Source organism: Podarcis filfolensis (genome assembly GCF_964270895.1).
Source record: "Podarcis filfolensis genome assembly, chromosome: 13".
In the NCBI taxonomy this organism is placed as follows: Eukaryota; Metazoa; Chordata; class Lepidosauria; order Squamata; family Lacertidae; genus Podarcis; species Podarcis filfolensis.
Window position 1 is genome coordinate 36,136,168 of NC_139615.1, and position 25,077 is coordinate 36,161,244.

At 46.4% G+C, this 25,077-nt stretch overlaps 1 protein-coding gene across 11 annotated transcripts in view; it reads left to right on the forward strand.

The window, feature by feature from the left end:
- LOC310747988 (paired box protein Pax-6-like) overlaps positions 1-25,077 on the forward strand; it is a gene marked incomplete at its 3' end in the record, with an annotated part of 131,241 nt that overhangs the window by 61,211 nt on the left and 44,953 nt on the right. For 6 of the 11 annotated variants that reach the window (XM_083583478.1, XM_083583479.1, XM_083583476.1 and 3 more), the window contains exons 8-10: positions 489-630; positions 4,602-4,677; positions 5,678-5,945. In XM_083583478.1, the coding sequence (XP_083439604.1) occupies positions 489-630; positions 4,602-4,677; positions 5,678-5,801 (342 nt within the window). Of the gene's footprint in view, positions 1-488; positions 631-1,102; positions 1,801-4,601; positions 4,688-5,677; positions 6,366-25,077 lie in introns of those variants that run through there. The other 5 variants (XM_083583483.1, XR_014541051.1, XM_083583485.1 and 2 more) reach the window with 5 other exon arrangements.

Genomic DNA, 25,077 nt, shown 5'->3' on the forward strand with positions numbered 1-25,077 from the left:
GTTCATATGGAAAGAGGCGGTTCTTGAGGCATTGCGGTCCTGAGCCGTTTAAGGCTTTATAGGTCAAAACCAGCACTTTGAATTGGGCCCGGAAACTAATTGGTGGCCAGTACAGTTGGACCAGGATCGGTGTAATATGCTCAAACCGTCTCACTCCGGTGAGCAACCTGGCTGCTGAATTCTGCACCAGCTGAAGTTTCTGAACCATCTTCAGAGGTCTTCCATCCAGACAAGGAAGAGGCATTATTGGAGTTCAAGATTCCATGTCCTAGCCAGGCAAAGACACCTGGGATGTGAAGCAGGACCAGCGAGGGGTGTGGCCTGGGGAGAGGAGGTGTGGCCTGGGAAGAGGGGCGTGGCCTGAGGTGCCACACCTTGGAGCTGCCTTAAAGAGACATGTTCAGAGCCAGGCAGGCAGGAAGGCTAATTGAGATCCTTTGCTACCGCTAACCTCCTTTCCTCTGTCGCATCTTGTCTGCCCTCAACAGCAGGCCGTGCCCCCCGTGGCCAGCCAGACGTCGTCTTACTCCTGCATGCTCCCCGGCGGCTCGTCCGTGCGAAGCTACGATTCATACACGCCCTCCCAGCTCTCCTCTCATAACCTGAGCTCCAGCAATGGGGCCTCTACTGGTAATAGAAGGGCTGGGGGAATGGCCGGTGTGGAGCGAGGGAAGGGATGGGAGCCTGGTACCAGGGATCTGGGCTAAAGCAGGGTTTACAGCAACTGGTGGGGAAGAGGAGATGGGGCACTGGTCAGCCACAGTTGCTTAACAGCCATGGGAAGTACCCCCCCAAAAAAATCCCCATATAGAGCCATGTAGGAAGAAGCACAAGGAATGCTGGAATCCTTCCTGGGCAGTGATTATATTGTGAAATGCGTAATGTGGCTTCTAGTATGCATTTTTAGAAATCCCACCTTCTGCATAAAGCATGAATAAAACAACTTTCCAGTCCTTGCCATGTTGGAGCGCTAGTTAAAAACGTGTGTTGTCAGCTTCTGCTAAAACAAACACAGTGTGTTTTTCACTTGTCAAGGCTGGTGTGCACATACGCCTAGCATAATTTCAGCTACCGCACTCTGACTTAGACTCTTCCTTTATAGAGACCACAAGCCAATAGTCAGCCCCAGGAAGGAAAAGATACTGAACATGAAATTTCAAATTCTGCGAAAGGCTCCCCAAAGCCAGGCAACTGGGTGAAAGCTGGAAGTGACTTTTTTCTTTCTTTCAAACGGTCAGGCATAATCCACTCCAGTTTTGGGCTTTGGGGTGTGGCTGTTCAGCCCTGTCCTACTGCACAGGAGCATAAGAAATTATACTCATTCAGACCATGATTGGTCCACCTAACGCAGTATGTGGCCGATACATTCACTGGCAGCAGTTCTCCAGGAATTCGGGTCAGAGTCGTTGTCACTAAGCTACAGCTTCAGAATAGAACTGCACCAGTGCTTTTGCTCTCTGCCATTTGAGCTCTGTGGGCATCAACCTTGATCTTGCCATTCCTAGTGAGTGAGGGAGCTTTGCCAGCGAGTGGGCTTCCCCTTCCCCTCTGGCTCCAGCTTTGTCCCTGCAGTTTCCCTTTGCTCTGGCAAATGCTGAAGCACAGAGCAGCTCTCTGCATGCCTTGCTACTTGCACAGCTGCAAATAAGCCCTGGAATGGAAGCTTCTCATGCACAAGAAGCATGCTGTAGTGTCTAGACACTTATGCCACAGGACTCTATTGTCTGCCTCCCATGCAAGCACAATATATTATTTGCAGAAGTGTACTCAATACAATTAGGGACACGGGTGGCGCTGTGGGTTAAACCACAGAGCCTAGGACTTGCCGATCAGAAGGTAGGCGGTTTGAATCCCAGCGATGGGGTGAGCTCCTGTTGCTCATTCGCAGCTCCTGCCAACCTAGCAGTTCGAAAGCACGTCAAAGTGCAAGTAGATAAATAGGTACCGCTCCGGCGGGAAGGTAAAAGGCGTTTCCGTGTGCTGCTCTGGTTAGCCAGAAGTGGCTTAGTCATCCTGGCCACATGACCCGGAAGCTGTACGCTGGCTCCCTCGGCCAATAAAGCGAGATGAGTGCCACAACCCCAGAGTTGGCCACGACTGCACCTAATGGTCAGGGGTCCCTTTACCTTTACCTTACTCAATACACAGGTCATATCTTCCCTGTCTTTCTTGCCCAATAGTCTGCAGGCAAGATAGGATAAGTTTTTATTTTAATTTCATAAGGATAGGGAAATCTCGATCAAACCTGAGTGACACAGAGAGGACAGACATAAGAATTGGGGTAATGTAACATAACCTCCATACGCACTGTACTTTGAAAGCACATGGCATCCTGCAGATAATTCTGGGAACTATAATTTTTTTTGGTAGGTGCTAGGTATTGTAGCGTTGTCAAGGATAAGCTACAGTTCCCAGGATTCTTTGTGGGGAAGCTATGTGCTTTAAAGGTATGGTGTGTATGCATACCATGTGAGGTATGACTGTCAAAAAACAAGAACTGCAATATTGAATGCCTTTATTAGACTCTACTAAGATTAGATTCTAATCTAACCTTACAGCCACCCGTGTTTACAAGTACCCGTGTCCCCCAGAACTCTTGCCTGTTAAAAAGCAAAGTGTGGACTTTTATATTGTTTTAAGTTCTTGCTTTTTCCTTCCAGCAGCTGCTGATGTGTCATGAGACACCCCCCCCCTTTTTTTGCACAGGCCAGGGTGTAAACAATTAACAGCTGTATTCTTGTGCACATTTACCTGAGATCAAGTTCCATTGAGCACAGTGGGTCTTAATAGGACCACTCTGCAAATCAGGTGTACACATAAGCTTTGGGGGGAAAGAAAGAAAGCTAGATATTTCAGGAGTCAGATAAGGAGCACCTAGACCATGGGTAGGCAAACTAAGGCCCGGGGGCCGGATCTGGCCCAATCGCCTTCTAAATCCGGCCTGCGGACGGTCCGGGGATCAGTGTGTTTTTACATGAGTAGAATTGTGTTCTTTTATTTAAAATGCATATCTGGGTTATTTGTGGGGCATAGGAATTTGTTCATTTCCCCCCCCAAAAAATATAGTCCGGCCCCCTAAAAGGTCTGAGGGACAGTGGACCGGCCCCCTGCTGAAAAAGTTTGCTGACCCCTGACCTAGACGATGGGTACGTAGGCAAACTAAGGCCTGGAAGCTGGATCTGGCCCAATCGCCTTCTAAATCCAGCCCATGGATGGTCCAGGAATCAGTGTGTTTTTACAAGAGTAGAATGTGCCCTTTTATTTAAAATGCATCTCTGGATTATTTGTGGGGCATAGGAATTTGTTCTTTTTCTTTTTTCAAAATATAGTCCAGCCCCCCACAAGGTCTGAGGGACAGTGGACTGGCCCCCTGCTGAAAAAGTTTGCTGACCCCTGACCTAGACTGTGCAGCAGAAAACCCTCTTCCACCTAGTGAAGCCATATCTGTCTATAACCTCTGGATTCTCAGAGGAGGAGGCAGGCGTTTGTGTGGAAGTATTGAGCTGTTGGGAGGGGACATTTCACCTCCTTCCTGGCTGTCTTGATTTAGACAGCAGCGGGTAGTATACGGACCTGCCCTTCCTTTCACAAATTGCCGTTAACAAGGCAGTTGTTGAAAGCAAAGGAGCAGGTCGCAACGTATCTTTCAGGGCCTCAAAAACCTCTGCAAGGAACTTGTCCTTCCTTAACCTTTGTCAGAATATTAATTCTTGCGTTGCCTTCCTTGCAGTCAGGGTAGTTCACTAGGGCAAAAACTTGGTTTGCTCCTCAAATCCTAAATGCTTTGCCTACAATAGGCCAACATTTTTCAGTTTGGCACAGTTGGTTCATGAAGGGTGGTACCCAGCATATTTACTTCGTCTGTGCAAGGATGAATGGGTGCTTGGGCAAATCCCAAATTTGCTGCGGAGGGTTGAGGGAGCCCCTGGAACAGATTGGGGCAGGCATGCATCAGGGAGAAGAGTAGGCAGTGTTCATACCCTCCAACATGTTGAGTCTCAAAACTGGGACACAAGGCTTCCTGGCCGTGCTCCCGCGGGAGTCATGTGACCTGTGGGAGATCAAAGGAAGCACTTTTTTTCTCGCCATGCCCCGAAAAAGCACTTGAGGGTGCAAAATCATGGCACCCCAAATGGTTGCCATGCTCTCGTGGGGGAGGAGGGAAGTGTGATGTCCCGGGACACTTGTGGGGTATGAGAATTTGGTTGTGCAACCGCTTTGCACCAATGAAACAAGCTACTTAGTGCTGCAACCCAATATTTATACAGTGGTACCTCGGGTTAAGTACTTAATTCGTTCCGGAGATCCGTTCTTAACCTGAAACTGTTCTTAACCTGAAGCACCACTTTAGCTAATGGGGCCTCCTGCTGCTGCTGCCCCGCCGGAGCACGATTTCTGTTCTCATCCTGAAGCAAAGTTCTTAACCTGAAGCACTATTTCTGGGTTAGCGGAGTCTGTAACCTGAAGCGTATGTAACCCGAGGTACCACTGTACATTTATTTGCTGAACTGAAAAGACTGGGCTTTGCAGCCCATAACGTTTGGGGGAATTCCTTCTATTTCCTGACTATTTTCCTCTTCTCTCTGTCTCTCTCTCTCTAGGGTTAATCTCTCCAGGAGTGTCTGTTCCTGTCCAAGTCCCTGGTGGGGACCCTGACCTTGCCCAGTATTGGCCAAGGTTACAGTGAGGAAAGAAGTGGAACAGGCTGGGGACGGGGGGACAAGGCGGGGGTGGAAACGGACGGCGGAAGGAAAGGGGGAGATGAATCGGCTGCTTTACACGCCACACATTTAAAGCGCATGGCTTGCCCCAGAGAATCTTGGGAAGTGTTAGTTCATCCCTGCCGGAGCTACATTTCACTGCACCCTTAACAAACTATGATTCCCAGGATTCTTTGGGGGACATAATGTGCTTTAAACGTACAGTGTGTACAAAAGGGACTTTCCTTCCGCAGCGGGGAGGGGAATGGCAATATCTGGGGGAAGGAGCATTGGAGAGGGCCTTCCTCAACTTTGTGTATCTATGTTAGGCAACCACGTCTGTGTGTTTGGTGGCAGGCCTCCTCTTTCCCTCGGTGTGCGCATCATGCGTGCGCCATCGGGGGAGTGGGGACCGTCCTTTGGTCATCTTGTCTCTTTCTTCCCAATCCACATTCCGTCTCGGGACTTTCTCCTTCCCTCTCTTCCCTCTCCACCTCCCACCTTGCCCTTTAGATGGCACTAAGAGCTAGGGGAGTGGGGAAAGGGGAACTGCCGGAAGTATGGCAGGAAGAGAGAGGAAACATTGCGAATTCAGCACAGAGGATTTGGGGCAGACCGGGGAGAGAACCGATGACCCTTTGAGGAGCTGGAGGAAAGATTGAACCTTGAAAAGGCCGGACAAACCTTGAAATCTAAAGCAAACATCGGGGCAAGTGCCAGGAGAAGAAACTTGGCAACGGCCGCATTGGAATCCTGTGAAAATAATTGTCTAATTGAGTACCAGCGAAGGATCACATGGGGAAAATTACACACTAGCCCCCTTTCAAGCTGTTGCAAGGAGTGGAGGGTGGGCGGAATAAAACTGGTGATTTGGAAGAATCACCATCATCATCTTATTACTGATATGCCGCCCATCTGACTGGGTTGCCCCAGCCACTCTGGGCAACTTCTGACAAAATATATTGCTAGACTCACAGCAACATCAGTTCTAGACCTCCAAATCCACTCGTGTCTCCTTGGCCGCTCTGCCAGCTGAAGATCAGACATCTCTTTACAGCTCTTCTGCATCGCTCTCTGTCTCTCTCTCTCTCGGTTGGATAGGACTTGCCAACGGACAGTCTCCACCCACGGCGGCTGGAAAAAGCACAGGGAGCAGCTTAACCGCTCAGCAGTGCCCACTATCGCCAACAGACTTTGTGGTCACCGTGATGTACCACGCGACGGAAGTTTCGTAAATCTGACCCTTGTCAGTTGGTGCCAAGCACTGACCCTTCCCATTTTTCTGCCCCCCTGTAGAGTCTTATGGGATAGATGGCCTTTGTACAAGGCCTTGGGGGTCCCCCCCTGCAGATTGGGGGCCGTTGCTGTAGCGTTACTTCCTGGGTGCGCGGAGTTCAGTCGGTCTTCCCCTTTGCAAGCCGGTCCTATAAACCGCTCCCCACCTGTCTCTTCGTTCACTCTGCCTCGCCTTCTCCGTTCCCCTTTTCTCCTCTCCCCGCATGGATTTCACTTAGCTGCGTTTTCACACGGATCCCGGAGGGCTAGGGACCCCCCTTTCTCTCTCTGACCTGCACAAAATGGCCCTCTGACCACCCACACATGCACGCTACCACCCGTAGGCGCAAACTGTTTTCACGTGTGTTAATAAAGGACCCGTGTAAATAATGCTGCGTGTGAGTCTGTGTGGTTCCACGGTGCTATCTCAGTTGTGGCCAGTGTGGCACAATGGCAGAGAGACCCCCCCCCCCGGGAGGAGAAGGTGGCCAACCTATAGATGTCAGCTCTGGAACAAGCTGGAACTCAACAAGAACTCAGTTCTGGCACCTGACAAGTGGGCACCTTTGCTATTATAAGAGATCAAGGGAGGTTCTCGTGGAGTTGCACTCACTGGGACAGTTGTGGCTGCTGGCATGGGCATAGGCAATATACCGGTATATTTATGCAACAAAACAACACCACCACAAACTGACTTATAAGTATAAAACCAAATTTACTAGAATAATAACTAGAATAGAGATAGGCTTGTAACCCTTCAAGCAACAAACATACTAAGGTGCCATGTGCAAAACAAAGCCTGGAGATGCTGTAAACATGGAGTGGATAAATGTACAACTGTATCTTAACAAATTACATGTGCAATAAACATTATACAGACTGGATAAATGAACCGTTCAACAAGTCCAATCACAGAACGGCAACCCCGTGGTTGCACACTGGAGAATATGAAAAAGTTTTTCAAAGCCACCAACTTGAATAATAATAATAATTTATTATTTATACCCCGCCCATGTGGCTTGGTTTCCCCAGCTACTTCAGGCGGCTCCCAACAGAATATTAAAAGCACGCTAAAACATCAAACATTAAAAAACTTCCCTAAACAGTGCTGCCTTCAGATGCCTTCTAAAAGTCAGATTGTTGTTTATTTCTTTGACATCAGATGGGAGGGCGTTCCACAGGGCGGCCGCCACTACCGAGAAGGCCCTCTGCCTGTTTCCCTGTAACCTCACTTATCACGGTGAGGGAACTGCCAATAAATAAAAATACATAGCTAACTGAGGTTCTGCCCCCCCACAACAAAAGGCCTGTCCCCCTAACAAATGGCCTCCTCACCCCCCACCCCAAAAATCCTATCTACACCCATGGCTGCTGGGTCAAGAAAGGTGGTTATTAATTTGGGAGAAGCACGCCAAACAAAACAGAAGTTTGTTTGGCAGTCATTCCGATTTACTTGCACAGAGCTTAGTTGGAGGTTTGACTATCCTGGTCTTTATTGAGCCTTCTCTCTTGTTTGTTTATGGGGCAGTTCTATGACAATAAGCATTCAGCCTCATTTGCTTACAGGATATTTACACATCTTCCCACTAATTGTTTCATTTGTTCCACAGTTTCCCATCTGCAAAGAGTTCCTTAAAAAAAAAAAAAAGCAGGTTTGTTGCACTTTATTCCGCTTTAATTTGCCCAAAGCTTAAATTTCTGTGCTCTGAATCCCTCCTGTGAAATAGTGGCAGTTTGTAGGCACCCTGAGTGTAAATAGGAGTGAGAAGAAACTTTGACTCTCCAGATGTTTCAGGATTCCAACTAATATCAGCCCCAGCCAGCAGGACCGAAGGTTATGGGTGTTGTAGTACAGCAACGTTTGGAGGGCAGAAGGTTCCCATCTCTGATACAAAGGTAAGGGTAAAGGGACCCCTGACCGTTAGGTCCAGTCGTGGCTGACTCTGGGGTTGCAGCGCTCATCTCTCTTTATTGGCCAAGCCGGCGTACAGCTTCTGGGTCATGTGGCCAGCATGACTAAGCCACTTCTGGCAAACCAGAGCAGCGCACGGAAACGCCGTTTACCTTCCCGCCGGAGCGGTACCTATTTATCTACTTGCACTTTGACGTGCTTTCGAACTGCTAGGTTGGCAGGAGCAGGGACCGAGCAACGGGAGTTCACCCCGTCACGGGGATTCGAACTGCCGACCTTCTGATCAGCAAGTCCTAGGCTCTGTGGTTTAACTCACAGTGCCACCCGCGTCCCAGATACAAAGGTACTGATGATCAAAATAAGGATGCAGGAGAAATTCGATTCAGTTTGCATTTGAAGCAGAATCAATCAAATCTGCACTTGCCGAAACAATATGAGAACCAAAACATTCCTATTCTTCCAAATTCGCACCTATCCGAATTTTGTGATGCAGTTTTCCAACCAGAATTTACAGAATGTATATATAAGGGGAAAGTGTGCATTAACACATCCTATTAAGAGAAACTGCTTGCAAAAATGTGCACACTTGTCACAATTGCATACAAAAAAATGTATTTATTAGGAGATATAATGCTGAATAATTTTCATGAGCATTTAAAAAAAACAAACCAAATTGCATATTGTTGCCAAAATGTGGAGAACTGAATTTCAGATTGGGGGGTGGGGAATGAGAAATGGAGAGAACTCACATTGGCAGATCATTCCATCCCCAACAAGGTATGGTAGCAAAGCAGATAAAACAAGGGAGGCAGCAAAATTTAACAAACACAAGTTTTAAGATTTATTAAAACAAAGCAAAACTCAAAAGCTCTTGAGATGGATGCGGTTGGATTATAGCTTTGGATATCATGTGTGAACTTTGAAAACCCTGTCCGTTACATGCCGTTATTACAGTTTGCTGCTGTTCTAATTCTGATGCCTTCTTGTGCATCAACACATTTATAGCTATTTCAAGGGTGTTTTCTGTTTGTCCTATGCTCTTTGCTCAGCAAGCATCCTGCCCTTGACTCCCCCCACTTTTTGGGGTGGTGTTTTTTCCTTGAGCGCATGAGAAGGAAAAGCAACTGTGCCTGTGGTTTTGGGGTGCTAAATAGCAGCGAGGGCTGTGTGTCTTATGGCTCTGGACCACATGTAGACTTTGATAGGTTGAAGGCATTTTATATATATATTTAATGTATCACACACACAAAATAAATTTAGAAGGAAAGAAACATCCATCACCTCCTAGCAACTAAAAAGGAAAAAAAAGAAAAGAAAAACAACAACAACAACAATACATTAAATAGTTCTCACAATACATTTAACATAAAAATGACTTTTTCTATATAACTGACTTCCCATCTACTCCTTCTATTTCTCATCAATTATTCACTGCCATATGATAACATGTTTTGGTTTTGATATTATTTATTCTATCCATCAGGCTTAAAACTCCTACTGAAGTTATTCAAATGCTGCTACAGACTTCATGCTGTCATTACTATTTTTCAGATAAATTTCAAAGACTTCCAATTTTGAGACAAATACTTCCTTTGATTTATTTTTTATTCTTTTATTCAGCATTCTCAGGAAGCTGTGCAATTGAAGAATCCAGATTTTTTCCAATTCGTTGGGTTGTAATCAACTCAGTTGTCCCGTTACCGAAATTGATAGGCCTAAGTCAGTTGTGTCCATTAATTTCAACAGGTCTGCTCTGAAAACGACTAGCATTGGATGAAGCCCAGAGAAGCTTTGACTGAATTAGGAAAAGCAAATACAGTGGTACCTCGGGTTAAGTACTTAATTCATTCCGGAGGTCCGTTCTTAACCTGAAATTGTTCTCAACCTGAAGCACCACTTTAGCTAATGGGGCCTCCTGCTGCTGCTGCGCCACCACAGCACGATTTCTGTGCTCATCCTGAAGCAAAGTTCTTAACCTGAAGCACTATTTCTGGGTTAGCGGAGTCTGTAACCTGAAGCGTATGTAACCTGAAGCGTATGTAACCTGAGGTACCACTGTACAGACAACTGAATCGTGCAAATTTAAGTTTGTACCCTGGCTGCAGGGGTGTTTGTTTCTAGGTTTCACAGAGGCGACAATCGCAACTCTACAGTAACACAACTGCCTGTTTAGCTCACTGTGAAGACACAAACAAGAGCTTCAATGTGAGAAGAGATATCCATAACACCCCATTGGTACCAGTGCCAGCTCCAAGCTTTGGGGCAGCCATTGGGCACGATGCCCTCAGTGGGCCCTCACCTCGTACTCGTGCCCAACCCTGCTGCCCTCTACCTCTAAGTCTGGGCCATGGAACCACCCAAGGCAAGTAGATGATGCCCATCCATCTCAATCTTGTCAGTGCATGATTAGAGAGGGCAGGTAGGCAGGAAGTGACAACACAGAAGAGAAGCAGCAGGACAGGAAGTTCCAAGGGTTGGCCACTTGCAGCTGTATACGCCTTTGCTGCTGCTCAGTAATGCCTATCCCTGGCGCCAACCTCAATTGCTGCTTTGATTTTGGACACTAAAGTTTTGATGCTAAATGGGTGTAAGGAGTACGTTACTTGGAACAGCAGCTGGTACACAAAACCTATAGGTATTATTGCGAGCCTTCATCTTGAGAATATTGCAAAAGAGTTTGGGGGGTGGGTGTCACACACTTTCTAGGACAGTTGCTTGATTAAAGACATCTTTATCAGTGAGTCGTGTGAGTTTTAGTTGATTAAGAAGTTACTAGACTAGTTAGCTGGTTAAATTTTCCAAGTGAGAAAAACGTTTTTTATAGAAACATTTATTTGCTTTTCAAACGCTCTGTGCTTGCGTTGCAACAGCCATTAGGTCAGAAGAGCCATCTTACAAATACACCATTTTTGTGCCCTCGGGTAATCAGTCGTAGGCTGTGACATGACCTCAATTAAATAAGCCTTGACAAAATAGGTGATAACTTTAAGGGGATTTTTTTTTGGTCAATGATCAGCTACAGTAATAAATTTTAAAATGTTTTGGGCAACTTTAAAAAAGGGTGCCCCAATTAATCAGGCAGTTTGCAAGATTTGTAGCAATTATTTTTAACACAGCTGGCATGCACCATCTTTAAAGCACGTTTGAAGTACATTCACGCCCCAGTCAAAGAATTCTGAGCACTGTTTGTTAAAGGTTGCTGGGAAGAGTAACTCTGCAAGGAGCAGTAAACGACTGAAATTTCTGAGTTGTCTTAAAGTGCAGAATACCTGCTGCTTCCAGGGGAATGGGGGAAATTGCATCATTCATTCATTTCACAAGATTTGTATGCTACGTACAAATAAAGAACCCCAAAGCGGTTTACAAAAATGACAACATTGTGATGCAGACCACGAGGCAAGCAAGGAAATCTGTATAAGATGTTATGCAGGCAGGAGTGGGATAAAAGGAGGGGTACATCTCCTCCCATCCAATCCCCATTCTTCTTTTTCTACAGTGGTACCTCAAGTTAAGTACTTAATTCGTTCCGGAGGTCTGTACTTAACCTGAAACTGTTCTTAACCTGAAGCACCACTTTAGCTAATGGGGCCTCCTGCTGCTGCCGCGCCACCGGAGCACAATTTCTGTTCTCATCCTGAAACAAAGTTCTTAACCTGAAGCACTATTTCTGGGTTAGCAGAGTGTGTAACCTGAAGCGTATGTAACCTGAAGCGTATGTAACCAGAGGTACCACTGTATAAGGATGTAATCTATTAGGCTTCAGCAGTCACACAACAACCAGAAGTTCAATAAGTGAAGCTGTTCACATCCCTTGCTCATCCATGCTGGAGGGAAAATTGTACCTGCTGAATTTCAACCTGGGACAAAGCTTATTTAATACAACTCGCAAGATGTCCAGTCAGAAATCCTGCATTCCTTAAAAAGGTGGAAGGGGGAACTGGGAAACTGGCAATGACATCGGCAATTCCAAATCCTGGGCTCTCAGTCTGTGCTCAGAGTAACGTCGGGTCCTATTTTCTTCGGAAGGTAATTTGGTACTGTTTGCGATGCCTTTCTTCTCATGGCTGGGTCTATTCTTAGTTCCTGTTTATTCGCAGACCCCCCACCCCGCCCCGTCCTCCCAACAGCAAGATGTGAGAACCACAAAACACCACACCCTCCTGAGATTGGAGCACCTGCAAGCAGGAAGTGGTTGGAGGCAGTTGGCCAAGGGTGGGGGACCACTTTGTGCATGTGTTTTTGAGTATGCGCCAAGGTGCGGTTGAAGCGGGGACTGGGCACCGGTTCCCAAAAGGTGCCGCCAACTTGGGAGATGCTGCAAAGGGTTGTGGGAGGAATGTGCCCTCTGTGAGCACTCTCTTGAGAATTGGAGCAGAGGACTAGGGCGTTCGAATTTAGAAAAAATATATCAAAATAAGCGGGGAAGGAATCACCACCTCAGGGGTCAGCAACCTTTTTCAGGAGGGGGGCAGTCCACCATCCCTCAGACCATGTGGTGGGCCGGACTATGTTTTGGAAAAAAAATATGAATTTCTATGCCCCACAAATAACCCAGATATGCATTTTAAATAAAAGCACACATTCTACTCATGTAAAAACACCAGGCAGGCCCCACAAATAACCCAGAGATGCATTTTAAATAAAAGGACACATTCTACTCATCTAAAAACACGCTGATTCCCGGACCATCCGCAGGCCGGATTTAGAAGACGATTGGGCCGCATCTTGCGCCCGGGCCTTAGGTTGCCTACCCCTGCCCCACCCTATAAAATTTATATACTGCTTGATTGAAGGGGGGGCAAGACCTCAAGGCGAATTACAAAATAATAAAACAAGTTTCCAACAACAATTAAAAACCTTCAGAAATAATTAAAATTGACGATAAGCTAGAGTTGCATAAAATCATGCGTAAGTGTGTAAAATAATTAACGGTGTAGAGAAAATGGATGGAAGTTTTTTTTATCTCTGGTCACACCCATGTCCTAAGTTTAAAGCACCCAGCTCCTGCAAAGAATCATGGGAGCTGTGGATTACCCTTCACACGACCACAATTCCCTATACCCTTAACAAACTACAGTTCCCATGATGCTGGGGGGGGGGAGCTATGTGTTTTAATGTGCTCTGGGATATGACTCTTCATTAGAAAACACCCAAGGGTTCCCAAGACAAAGCACACAGCAGCGCACAGATTAAAAACAACTAGAAGTGGTTGTGATTACATACAGTGGATCTCCCATGATTTCAGAAGGGACGCTTTCAGCCCCAGCTGGAGATGGCAAGGACTGAACCTGGGATCTTCTGAGACCCGCTCTAGAACTGGGCTGTAGCTCTTCCCCCATCGCATCAGCTGTTAGCAAGCATGGGAACACAAGAAGAAACCTCAATCAGAGTCACAGCATTGGTCCATTCAGATCAGCATTCTCGATAGGCAGCGTCTTTCCATGTTTCAGGCAGGGGTCACTGCTAACCCTCCCTGGAGAGGCCAGGGATTTGAACCCGGGACATTCTCCATGCAAATCACATGCTCTGCCACTGAGATATATGGCCCCCGCTACTCCAGGGTGAAGACAACACATCCTTTGCTGTGTGCCTATAGGTGGCTTGAAACCAATCTTGAGTGTTTTAAGTTGAATTAAATTGTTTAAACCAGGGATGGCCAACAGGAAGATCGCAATCTACTGGTAGATCGGCGGATGCCTTCGGCAGATTGCGGGACCCCTCCCACCCACCCCAAAAAAGCTCAACAACTTACAACTTAGATTTCCCAGAAAAAGCTCAACAACTTTGGTCAATCCAGTGGGTAGATTACCGCCAGTTTTTTTTTTATTACAGTGGGAGTAGATCACAGTCCAGCATCTTAAAAAGCAGAGACATAACCTTGCCATCAAAGGTCCGTATAGTTAAAGCTATGGTTTTCCCAGTAGTGATGTATGGAAGTGAGAGCTGGACCATAAAGAAGGCTGATCACCAAAGAATTGATGCTTTTGAATTATGGTGTTGGAGGAGACTCTTGAGAGTCCCATGGACTGCAAGAAGAGCAAACCTCTTCATTCTGAAGGAAATCAGCCCTGAGTGCTCACAGGAAGGACAGATCCTGAAGCTGAGACTCCAGTACTTTGGCCACCTCAAAAGAAGAGAAGACTCCTGGAAAAGACCCTGATGTTGGGAAAGATGGAGGGCACAAGGAGAAGGGGACGACAGAGGACGAGATGGTTGGACAGTGTTCTCGAAGCTACAAGCATGAGTTTGACCAAACTGCGGGAGGCAGTGGAAGACAGGAGTGCCTGGCGTGCTCTGGTCCATGGGGTCACGAAGAGTCGGACACAACTAAACGACTAAACAACAACAGATCACAGTCTCTTGGAAGTTGGAGAAGCCTGGTTTAAACTAACACATCTTTGTGTTCATCTGCATGTCACTTGCATTATGTACACACACTTTGAACACATCAGTGTACATGCTAATTCCCAATTAGTTATCAGGCAGGTTTTTTTTCTACTTTAAAAAGTAACATACACAAAGAGGGAAGGGGGAGAATGGTCTCAAACCACACGCAATGCGCCTGAAAATTTACCCCTCTGGTTTGCCCAAACTGCAAGGACGTAAGAGTAGCCTTGTTCAAAGATTTAAATTTCCCATTTGGAAGATCAATTGGGTATTAGATTAGTTTTTGGTTAGAGGACAGGTGTCCCTACCCCTCTGCAAAAGCAAAGTCTTTCACCTTTTTCTGAATACATTTTATTAGAGTTTATAAAGAGAGATACAAAATTTAATATTGAATACATTTTTGGTCCAACATTAAATAGAATTAAAACACAGAGAAATGGGGGGAAAGAAAAAGGAGGACAAAGAGAAAAAGAGAAACGATACGAAGAAGGAGATAGAAAAGAACTTAAAAGAGAGAATAGAAAATATAAAACACAGAAATTAAAGAACTTCTGGTTCTTCATCAATCTGCTATATATAAACATTAGTCACTTCGTCCTCTCCAACATAACATCCAACAAAACCACTTTCCATAAACCAACCTTATCAGAGTGTTTTCGCCTTTTCAAGGAGAAATGTCTGTGGTGACCCTAAGTTAACATTCTTTGGAATGCCTGGCTTTTAATGATTACTATTTCAACCATGCCATGTCATTTCATTCTGTCTTGTGTATGACTTCTGCTATGGCCTCTGCTACCCCAAAATAAATAGCATGCCTCCATATCCATTGTCATTATTCATTGCCTACCCAAAATCCCAGGGGTGAGTGACAGCATTAAAACACCATGTTTAAAATAAAAATAAAAATAATAAAATAAAATAAAATAAAATAAATTGGAGCCTGGAATTTACAGGCAGAGGCACCCCTGGGCCTCTCCACCCCCCCTGCCCTTGTGAGGGCACAGCTTAACCCGCCCTGCCCTTCACCCCCTCTTGGCTCCCCCCTCCCCAGCTGCTGTTTCCTGTTTACCAGCTGAAGCGGGAGCCTTTCATCAGTGGGTTTCTGAGCTCACTTCCCCCCCAACAGGAAGCCCTGCAGGACACGGCTTCCCGCCACACCCCATCCCGCCACCCCGGGGTGGGGTAAGAGGGCAGAGGAGCTCGGGGCGGGCGGGGAAGCGGACTTTAAAGGGCTGAGCCTCGCAGCCTGGCTGCCCTGCGGGAGCAGCTCCGCCAAAGGCTGGAGGAGGCAGGAAGGGTAAGAGGAGCTGGAGGAGTGGGGTGGGGGGGCTTTGCGGGTGGGGGGCTTGGACTGGCTGCTTCCCCCTCTTGCCCAGGACGTTGGGTGGGGGGCGTCCCCTCCGCGGTGCCTTCAGTTATCTCTCTGCCTTCTCTGAAGTAAAACCTGTTGCTGTGCTCGAGGAAACTTCCTTCCCTAATTGAAAAGGTGCTCTAGGGTCAGTCAAGACAACCAAAGGAATTGGACTCCTTGGCAGGTTTTGAATAAGCATACACAAATTTAGCGATGATTAACATAGCAGACAGATAATACAAGGATTTATACAGTTTTACAGTATGCAGAGAATAATAACGTGTTAAGAAATCAGAGAGGAGCTGAGGGAAGTCTGGGGGGGGGGAGAGGGAGGGTTTGATGGGGAGGTGAAAAAAGGGGAAATAATGAATATGATATGTTTCAATATATTTTTTGTTAGAGCGTTTATTAATTTTCCAATTTGTTTTGATATTTTGTTATATTGAAATTGTTAATAAAAAACTTTTTAAAAAGGGGCCCTAGGGTTGCACCTTTGCAGCAGCACCTTATTACCCCAGTGGGGCTCACTGCCAGGGAAAGCTTGCACAGTCTTTAAATCAGGGTTTCCCAAACTTGGGTCTCTCTCCAGTTGTTGTTTTGGATTGCAGTTCCTAGCATCCCCGACGACTGATACTGAACATGGAATTCCGAATTCTGCAAAAGGCTCCCCAAAGCCAGGTTGCTGGGTGAAAACTGGAAGTCACATTTTTATTTTCAAATGGTCAGGCATAATCCACTCCAGTTTTGGGCTTTGGGGTGTGGCTGTCCAGCCCTGTCCTACTGTACAGGAGCATAAGAAATTGCCTTATACAGTGGTACCTCGGGTTAAGTACTTAATTCGTTCCGGAGGTCCGTACTTAACCTGAAACTGTTCTTAACCTGAAGCACCACTTTAGCTAATGGGGCTTCCCGCTGCTACCGCGCCGCCGGAGCCCGATTTCTGTTCTCATCCTGAAGCAAAGTTTTTAACCCGAGGTACTATTTCTGGGTTAGCGGAGTCTGTAACCTGAAGCGTATGTAACCCGAGGTACGACTATATTGAAATGCGGGTGGTGCTGTGGGTTAAACCACAGAGCCTAGGATTTGCTGATCAGAAGGTTGGCGGTTTGAATCCCCGCGATGGGCTGAGCTCTTGTTGCTCGGTCCCTGCTCCTGCCAACCTAGCAGTTCAAAAGCACATCAAAGTGCAAGTAGATAAATAGGTACCATTCCGGCGGGAAGGTAAACGGCATTTCCGTGCGCTGCTCTGGTTCACCAGAAGTGGCTTAGTCAACCTGAAGCGTAGGTAACCTGAAGCATATGTAACCTGAGGTACCACTGTACTCATTCAGACCATGATTGGTCCACCTAACTCAGTATATGACCAATACATTCACTGGCAGCAGTTCTCCAGGAATTCAGGCAAGAGTCTTTCTCACTGAGCTTAGTTTCAGAATAGAACTGCACCAGTGCTTTTGCTCTCTGCCATTTGAGCTCTGTGGGCATTAACCTTGACCTTGCCATTACTAGTGGGTGAAGGAGCTTTGCCAGCGAGTGGGCTTCCCCTTCCACTCTGGCTCCAACTTTTCCCTTTGCTCTGGCAAATGCTGAAGCACAGAGCAGCTCTGTGCATGTCTTGCCGCTTGCACAGCTGCAAATAAGTCCTGGAATGGGAGCTTCTCAAGCACCAGAAGCATGCTGTAGTGTCTGGACACTTATGCCACAGGACTCTATTGTCTGCCTCCCATGCAAGCACAATATATTATTTGCACAAATGTACTCAAAACATTTATTTGTTTTTTGGACTACAATTCCTAGCATCCCCAACGACTGGTCCTGCTAGTCAGGGATAATGGGAGTTGTAGTTCAAAAAGCAACTGGAGACCCCAGTTTGGGAAACCGTGGACTAGATCCTTCTCCTTGCACACCAGACATTTAGAGCACATCTGTTGCCCATTTAACTTCCCACGTACCCACCCCAAAGAATTCTGGGAACTGTTGTTTGCTGGGGTTTCTGGGAAATGTAGCACTGCAGTCCCCGGATTCTGTGGGAGAAGACGTGTGCTTGAGGTGTATGTTTCCTTTTATGGTGTTGGTGTAATAAGCAGCTCCTCAGTATTGGGGTGGTGGTGGTCCTCCAGCAGTTTTGGGACTACAATTCCTATCATCCCTAACCACTGGTCCTGCAAGCTAGGGATGATGGGAGTTGTAGTCCAAAAACAGCTGGAGACCCAAGTTTGGGAAACCCTGCTCTGCATTCGAATTGTTGCCTTTCCTTGTGACTCCCTTGAACTGTGATGTAAAGATTGGGAGCTGCAGTGATGATTGCCCCCTGTCTAGGACCTGAGCCATAGATGATGGCTAACGTTGCCACCTTTCGCCTCTGGCCTTGCTCCTGTGTCTCCGACGGCAGACTGATGTACCAAAACCTATCAGGTATCATTTTCCCCAATACTCTTCTCTTTACCCTGTGAAAAGTGTCAGTTGCTAAATTACCGCTGAAGGCACCAGACCTACTCTGCTGTGATGTCTGTTGTGCGATTTTGAGCCAATCGCAAACTTTCAACCTAGTTCACCTCACAGGGTTGTTGTGAAGATGGAATTGGTGGGGAGAGCCACGTATACCCCGCTCCCTGAGCTTGTTGAAGGAAGGCTGGGATATAGATGTAATATTTGATGGCTCGGTGGACTTATTTTCAGTCCATCTTCTGGGCTTACAAGGTAGCTGACATAGCATGAAAACACAATTCAAAAGAAAGCTAGATCATTTCATTGTCAGCAGTACAAAAAAAATAAATCAATTGAATACGCAGGGCAGTTAACAAAATAAAACAGCAGTATAGATTCCGGCAGCTGAAAAATAATGTTCACATAAATTTACCTAAAAGGACACCCCACCCCCTGTTTCCTTCCTGATGTAGGAGATCTAAGAATTTACTAGACTCTGCAGAGTTTGGAAGCTTTAAAAAGCATAAGTCTCGGAGACATATCTGGATGGACCACTAAGCAACTAGATGGATCCCAAAACACAGTGTGTTCTCTGATTGCTGGAGAAATGCACACAGGTTTGCCAAATTCTGGTTGGGATAGTTCTGCCAGATATTTCTCACGCAGCTTGCTCTATAGCAAGAGAGACGACTCATTTAGAAACCTGTTTCTTCAACATGGTAAATTGCCGAGCCACATTAAAAAGAGAGAGAGAGGCACAGAAAATCATCACTTAACATCCAGCAATCGTTGTGCTGAGTACTCCACTTCCTCAAGAGCTAGGAAGTTCAAAGTCGGTTTCCTTGCAAGGGGAGAGTGCTGAATGCCTGTAGGGTTTTTGTGGTACATAGGTGAGGGAGCAGAGAATAGCAGCAGGCAGGCAGGCTGCCTTGGTCCTGATGCAGCATCAGTCCTTAAGTCGCCATCTAGCCAGTGTGGTGTAGTGGTTAAGAGCGGTGGACTTGTAATCTGGGGAACCGGGTTCGCATCTCCACTCCTCCACATGCAGCTACTGGGTGACCTTGGGCTAGTCACACTTCTCTGAAGTCTCTCAGCCTCACTCACCTCACAGAGTGTTTGTTGTGGGGGAGGAAGGGAAAGGAGGTTGTTAGCCGCTTTGAGACTCCTTCGGGTAGTGATAAAGCGGGATATCAAATCCAAACTCTTCTTCTTCTAGCTTCAAAACTCTCGTGCTCTTTCCCCTTTCCATCCCCAAATAATCAGTTCCATTTCTCTCCCCCAAAATAGGTGGGTATAATTTAAGACTGGGATGGGGACTGGGTGGATTTGATTTTAATCAAATCGATTTAAATCACTAGTCAGTAAGACTTAATTTAAATCATTTTTTTACAGAATGATTCATTCTTGCTGGTATAATCTTAATATTTCCAACCAGATGAAGGTTTCATTTTTGGAATAATAAATTTTCAGAGTAGTTTTTACAGTTACATCAAAAATTACTGATTTGGTTATACTATTAGAAAAACATAGATAATTATGAAATTATGGTTAGGTTTAATAAGTTAACTGTTTATATTTGGACAACTTTTCTGCTGTACTTTATTGGAAGGAGAAGAATAATCATTTCCTTAATAACAATTTAAACAATTTATTTAACTAAACAATAACATTTTAGCATACGAATCCATGTTTGTTAACTGATGTGGTTAAACTTGTTTAAAAAACAACAACAAAACCTAGACTGAGTTTTAGCACATATGAAAAACTTAAACCAAATCTTTATTTCCTGATGAATAGCCTTTGGACTATAATGTAACTTAAATAGATAACTATCTTTAGAAAGCATTTTATTTTAAAAACCTGATTTAAATTTTAAAAAATCTGATTTAAATAAAAAAAATCCTGAATCTCTTTCCCCCACTTTGTTTTACTTTTTAAAAAGCATCTGCCCCCCCCCCATTCAGTTTTCCTGCTCTGAATCACTCCCCTCCATGATCCTCACAGAGGGAAATGATGTAAGAATGATACAGGTTCCTGTATAATTAAACTATTTGTGTGTGTGTTCTGTATTAATTACCCCAAGCAAGGCTAATACCAGGTTTAGGAGTGTAATTCATTTCAGGAAAATTGTGGGGTGGGTGGATGGAAGAGCTAAATACCCCCTTCTCCAGTATTGCTGCTTTGATCGAAATAAGAAGTTTTGTTTTTTCGTTTTGAATCTCCCATCAACCCCAGCAGGTAAGGCCAGGAATTATGGGAGTTGTAGTTCAGCCACAGCTGGAGGGCCCGTTGTTTCCCACACCTGGCTCCATCTCTTTAGGCCCTGTATCTCCGACTAATCCCTGCCTTGTACCATTTTATCCTTTCCCTTCCTTTTGAGTGCAGGCCGCTCCACGTCATACAACCTCCCAGTGTTGTGTTGCATGTCTCCGTTGACTGGGAGCAGGGGTGGGAAAGAGACCAACATGAGTCCGTAAGTGACTGGAGGCCAATTCTGGATCCACACATCCTTCCACAGTGGGGACATTAGTTTCCGGGCAGGAGTTGATCACGGTGTGGATTTGCCAAGCATTCCTTCCTCTTAGCACGTTTCTCCCTTGTGTCCTGAGTTCGAGTGTCTACAAAGCCCACGACACCTTTGGTGTTGGCTGTTCTCCAACTGGAGCACTCGCAGGCCAGTGTTTCCCAGTTGTCAGTGTTTATACTACTTTTTTTTTTAGATTTGCCTTGAGACAGTCTTTAAACCTCTTTTGTGGACCACCAGCATTACGCTTTCATTAGCGGAGAACTTGTTCTTGGACTACAATTCCCATCATGCTGGCTGGGGCTAATGGGAGTTGGAGTCCAGCAACATGTGAAGGGCAATGCCCTCCCCATCCCTCATCTGTATTTGCCTAGTGTCTCCATCTCTGTCCAACCTTTCCTGTCTCTTCCTGCTCTCTCTCACCTGCATCCTTAGCATCTCCTACAACACTGGTCCCTGACCACTGGTCCTGTTAGCTAGGGATGATGAGAGTTGTAGTCCCAAAATGTCTGGAGGGCCGAGTGTGCCTATGCCTGTCCTAAGGTAAAGGTAAAGGGACCCCTGACCATTAGGTCCAGTTGTGACCGACTCTGGGGTTGCAGCACTCATCTCGCTTTATTGGCCAAGGGAGCCGGCGTACAGCTTCCGGGTCATGTGGCCAGCATGACTAAGCCGCTTCTTGTGAACCAGAGCAGCGCATGGAAACACTGTTTACCTTCCCGCTGGAGCGGTACCTATTTATCTACTTGCACTTTGATGTGCTTTCGAACTGCTAGGTTGGCAGCAGCAGGGACCGAGGAACGGGAGCTCACCCCGTCGCAGGGATTTGAACTGCCGACCTTCTGATCGGCAAGTCCTAGGCTCTGTGGTTTGACCCACAGCGCCACCCGCGTGCCTGTCCTAGATTCTAGCAAATACAATATCTGGCAATAACTTCAAACTGGAGGGCTGGCTTGGAACACAATGATGGCAAGTCTTGTACAAATCCACATTGTGTGCATCAGTCTGTATTGATTTGAAATCGGCGGAGCAAACTAGCTTCTGGGGTCTGACGCAGAGGAGATGCTGAAGTCCTGTGACTGGGCCTCCTGACTTTCTTTTTTTCACTTTGAACTGATGTTGGGGAGCTTCCATTTTGATTGGAGCCACCCTTTTCACCCCTGTGGCTGTTAAACTTGCAGTAGAACCAGGGGAGGCATGCTCATATATTCCCCCCCAATCATTGGGGTTGTGTGGCTTGTGGGAGAGGTAGAGGGGATAGCTCCATTGGTTAGAGCATGCTGCTGATAACGCCATGGTTGCAGGTTCGACTCCCCTGTGGGACAGCGTCATATTCCTGCATTGCAGGGGCTTGGACTAGATGAATCTCAGGGTCCCTTCCAACTCTACAATTCTGTGAAATGCAGTGGGGAAGGGTTGTCATCCATCCCACCCACCCCTGTCTTTCTGTTCCTGTTGCTCCTCACAGCCCTTGGAGGTCAGGTCTGTTCTGCCCCTGGCAAGCCAAGCATGTGTGTTTAGGCAAATGGTGCTCTGTGGTTGAGGTTGGGGGAAGGAGACAAAAAACAATTGCTCAGGGCCCTGCTGCACAACCTGTGTTTGCAACACACAAATACACACACACACACTTTGCTTACACCTTGTGTGCATTGCTAAAAATAAGCTGTGGGGAGCCGCAGAGCGTGGAGGAAGGGCAGGTTAGCACATCGCTATCTTCCCCATCTTCAAAGATGGTTGTGCATGCGAGAGAGAGAGAGAGAGAGAGAGAGAGAGAGAGAGAGAAATTGAGAGACAGAGAGAGAAGCAGCCAGCCAGCCAAAGTCTTCCATCTTGTCGCTAACCTCTGAATCAGAGAGTTGAAAGGGTGCGTTTGTAAGAAATCCAGAAGTAGGGTATCTCCCAACTGCCCAAAAAGCACATCTATCTGCCTTGCATGCTGAAGGCCTCAGGTTCAATCCTGGTATCTCTAGGTAGGGCTGGGCGGGACCCATGCCTGAAACCTGCATTGCAAAGGGTTGACCAGATGAGCTCCGTGGTCCCTTCCGATTCTGCAGTTCTAGGATACCGAACTTGGGCAAATGTAGTGAATAGGCTAGGATTAGTTCAGTCGTAGCGCCTCAGTGCTTGGCCTTATTTTGCATTCTGTTTAGGGTTTCCCAAACTTGGGCCACCAGCTGTTTTGGGAATACAACTCCCATCATCCCTAGCTATCAGGACCAGTGGTTAGGGATGATGGGATTTGTAGTCCCAAAACAGCTGGGGGCCCAAGTTTGGGAAACTCTGGTTTAGACCTTCTGCCTGCTTCCCCTGTACTGAAGTATGTATGTTTGGCAACCTCAGTAAACGCTCTCTTGGGCACCCCTCCTTCCTCACAAACTGGAGCCCTGCAGCATCTCGAAGGCGCCACCTTGGCTCTCCCTGTTCTGTCCGTCCTCCATGCTATGCAAAATTTTATAAACCTCCTTTCCCCTCGGCCTGCCCAAACTTAAAAGCTCCAACCAATTGCTGCCACTGGCTTGCATCTAATTCCCGACCCATTTCGGCTGTGGGGCTGGACCCAGAGGGTCCCATGTACAGGGTGAATGCCAGTGCAGATCCATGCCATGAGCACAGGGTTCCTAGCTCAGTTGCAGGGTACATGCCATGCATGCAGAAGACCCCCAGCTCAACTCCTGGGCAGTGTGGTCTAGTGGGCAGAGCGTTTGGATTAGGACCAGGGAGATCCGGGTTTGACCCCCACTTGGCCGTCACGCTTGCTAGGTAGCCTTGGGCCTGACCCTGTCTCTCAGCCCGACCTCCCTCACAGGGTTGTTGTGAGGATTAAATGCAACAAAAGGGACGTTTCCCTTTTTTTAAAGGGAAATTCCCTTATTCTGAATAGGATTCCTTGCAAGAAAAGGGAAAAGTTGACAGCTATGAAAAGGGATGGTGGTGGAAGAAGCATGTATGCACCCTGACCTCCTCGGAGGATCATGGGGTAAAAGTAATAATAACAGCAGCAAATCTTCAGATAAGAGGGACAGAGAGCAAGTGATGGGCAACAATCATGGAACTGTGGAGTTGGAAGGGACCCTCAGGATCATCCAGTCCAACCCCCTGCAGTACAGAAATCTTTTGCCCAAGGTGAGGCTCAAACCCACAACCTTGAGATTAAGCTCTGCTTCAGAGTCTGTCCTCCATGCCCATTGTCCATGCTGGCTGGTGCTGATGGGAGTTGGAGTCCATCAACGACTTTGGCTACCCTTGGTGTAGGCAATCCAAGACTTGGGACCCGTGTGCATAGAGCTATTATGCTTGCAAAGCATTTTCATACATGCGCCTGTGAATAGCCACAGCGATGCGGTGCAGCATAGCAGCTGAGACCGAGCTGAGGAGACCTCATTTCAAATCTCACCTCTGCCGCAAGCTCACTAGAGGCAAGCCTTCGGATCTATTTGTGTACATGCGCGACCGTTTCTAATGCGGGACGGAAAGTGGTTGTTGTTTTTTTTCAAACCAAACCTCGAATTTACATGCTAGCCAATGCAGCCTTTGCCTTTGCATTATAGGCAGAGGGTTGGGAGTGCAAGAATTTATTTCGGTGCTGCACCTCTAAGCTGAATAGCTCAGAAAGGATTTCCTAAATCGTGAGAGCCAATCAGTTCCCAAATAGGATTTGCAGCATCTTCATCTTCGCAAGGCCAGAGATGATTTCGAGTTGGGGCTATCTTGCCTCCCAGCAGAGTTCTGGACTTAAGCCTGTCTCTTTGGGAGAGCACGTAACTTCCCTGTGATTGCGGGAGGTAAGCGTATTTGTTGTCGTATTTCTTGAACAGCAAAGTGCATTACAACTAGGGCTGTGACATGTGGTTGGCTGATTTCACTGGTGTTATCAATGCAAAACATGTTTATCGACCAAAGGCTTGCCCCCAATTAACCAGAAGGCAGATTTTTTTGTTCTGTTTTTCCTCCTAAAATTGTTTTACAGCGGTGCTTATTAAAAACTGCAGATGGCAGGAAACCTCTTTAAAAGGAAGCAATTTGTCCTTTCTGTGAAATCGGGAATATGTGGAAAATAAGCCACTGGGATCCTATAGCCACTTAACCTGGGGGTAAGTCCCACTGAACTCGATGGAACTTGCTTCTGAGTAGATAAATCGCAGATTGCACTGTCATTAAATACGTACAGCACAATCCTATGCATGTTTACTCAGAGTCCTGTTGAATTCAGCCAACTTATTCCTAGATTAAGTGTGTATTTGACTGCAGCCTTCAACTCCTACAATTAATCAATTTTAATTTGTTTTAATTGGGTTTTAACCTGTAAGCTGTTACATGGTAGAACCGGAGGGAGGGGGGGATGACTCATTTTAAATATAATAAATACAGTGAATTTCTTGGACTGGAGCATGACTTTACAGGAAATTCTTATGGTTGCAGGAAGACCTGCTTTGTAAAATCCTGGTGCTCCCCCCCCCCCACATCCTTTTTCTGTTTAAAAATGGGATGTTTTGAGTTTTTA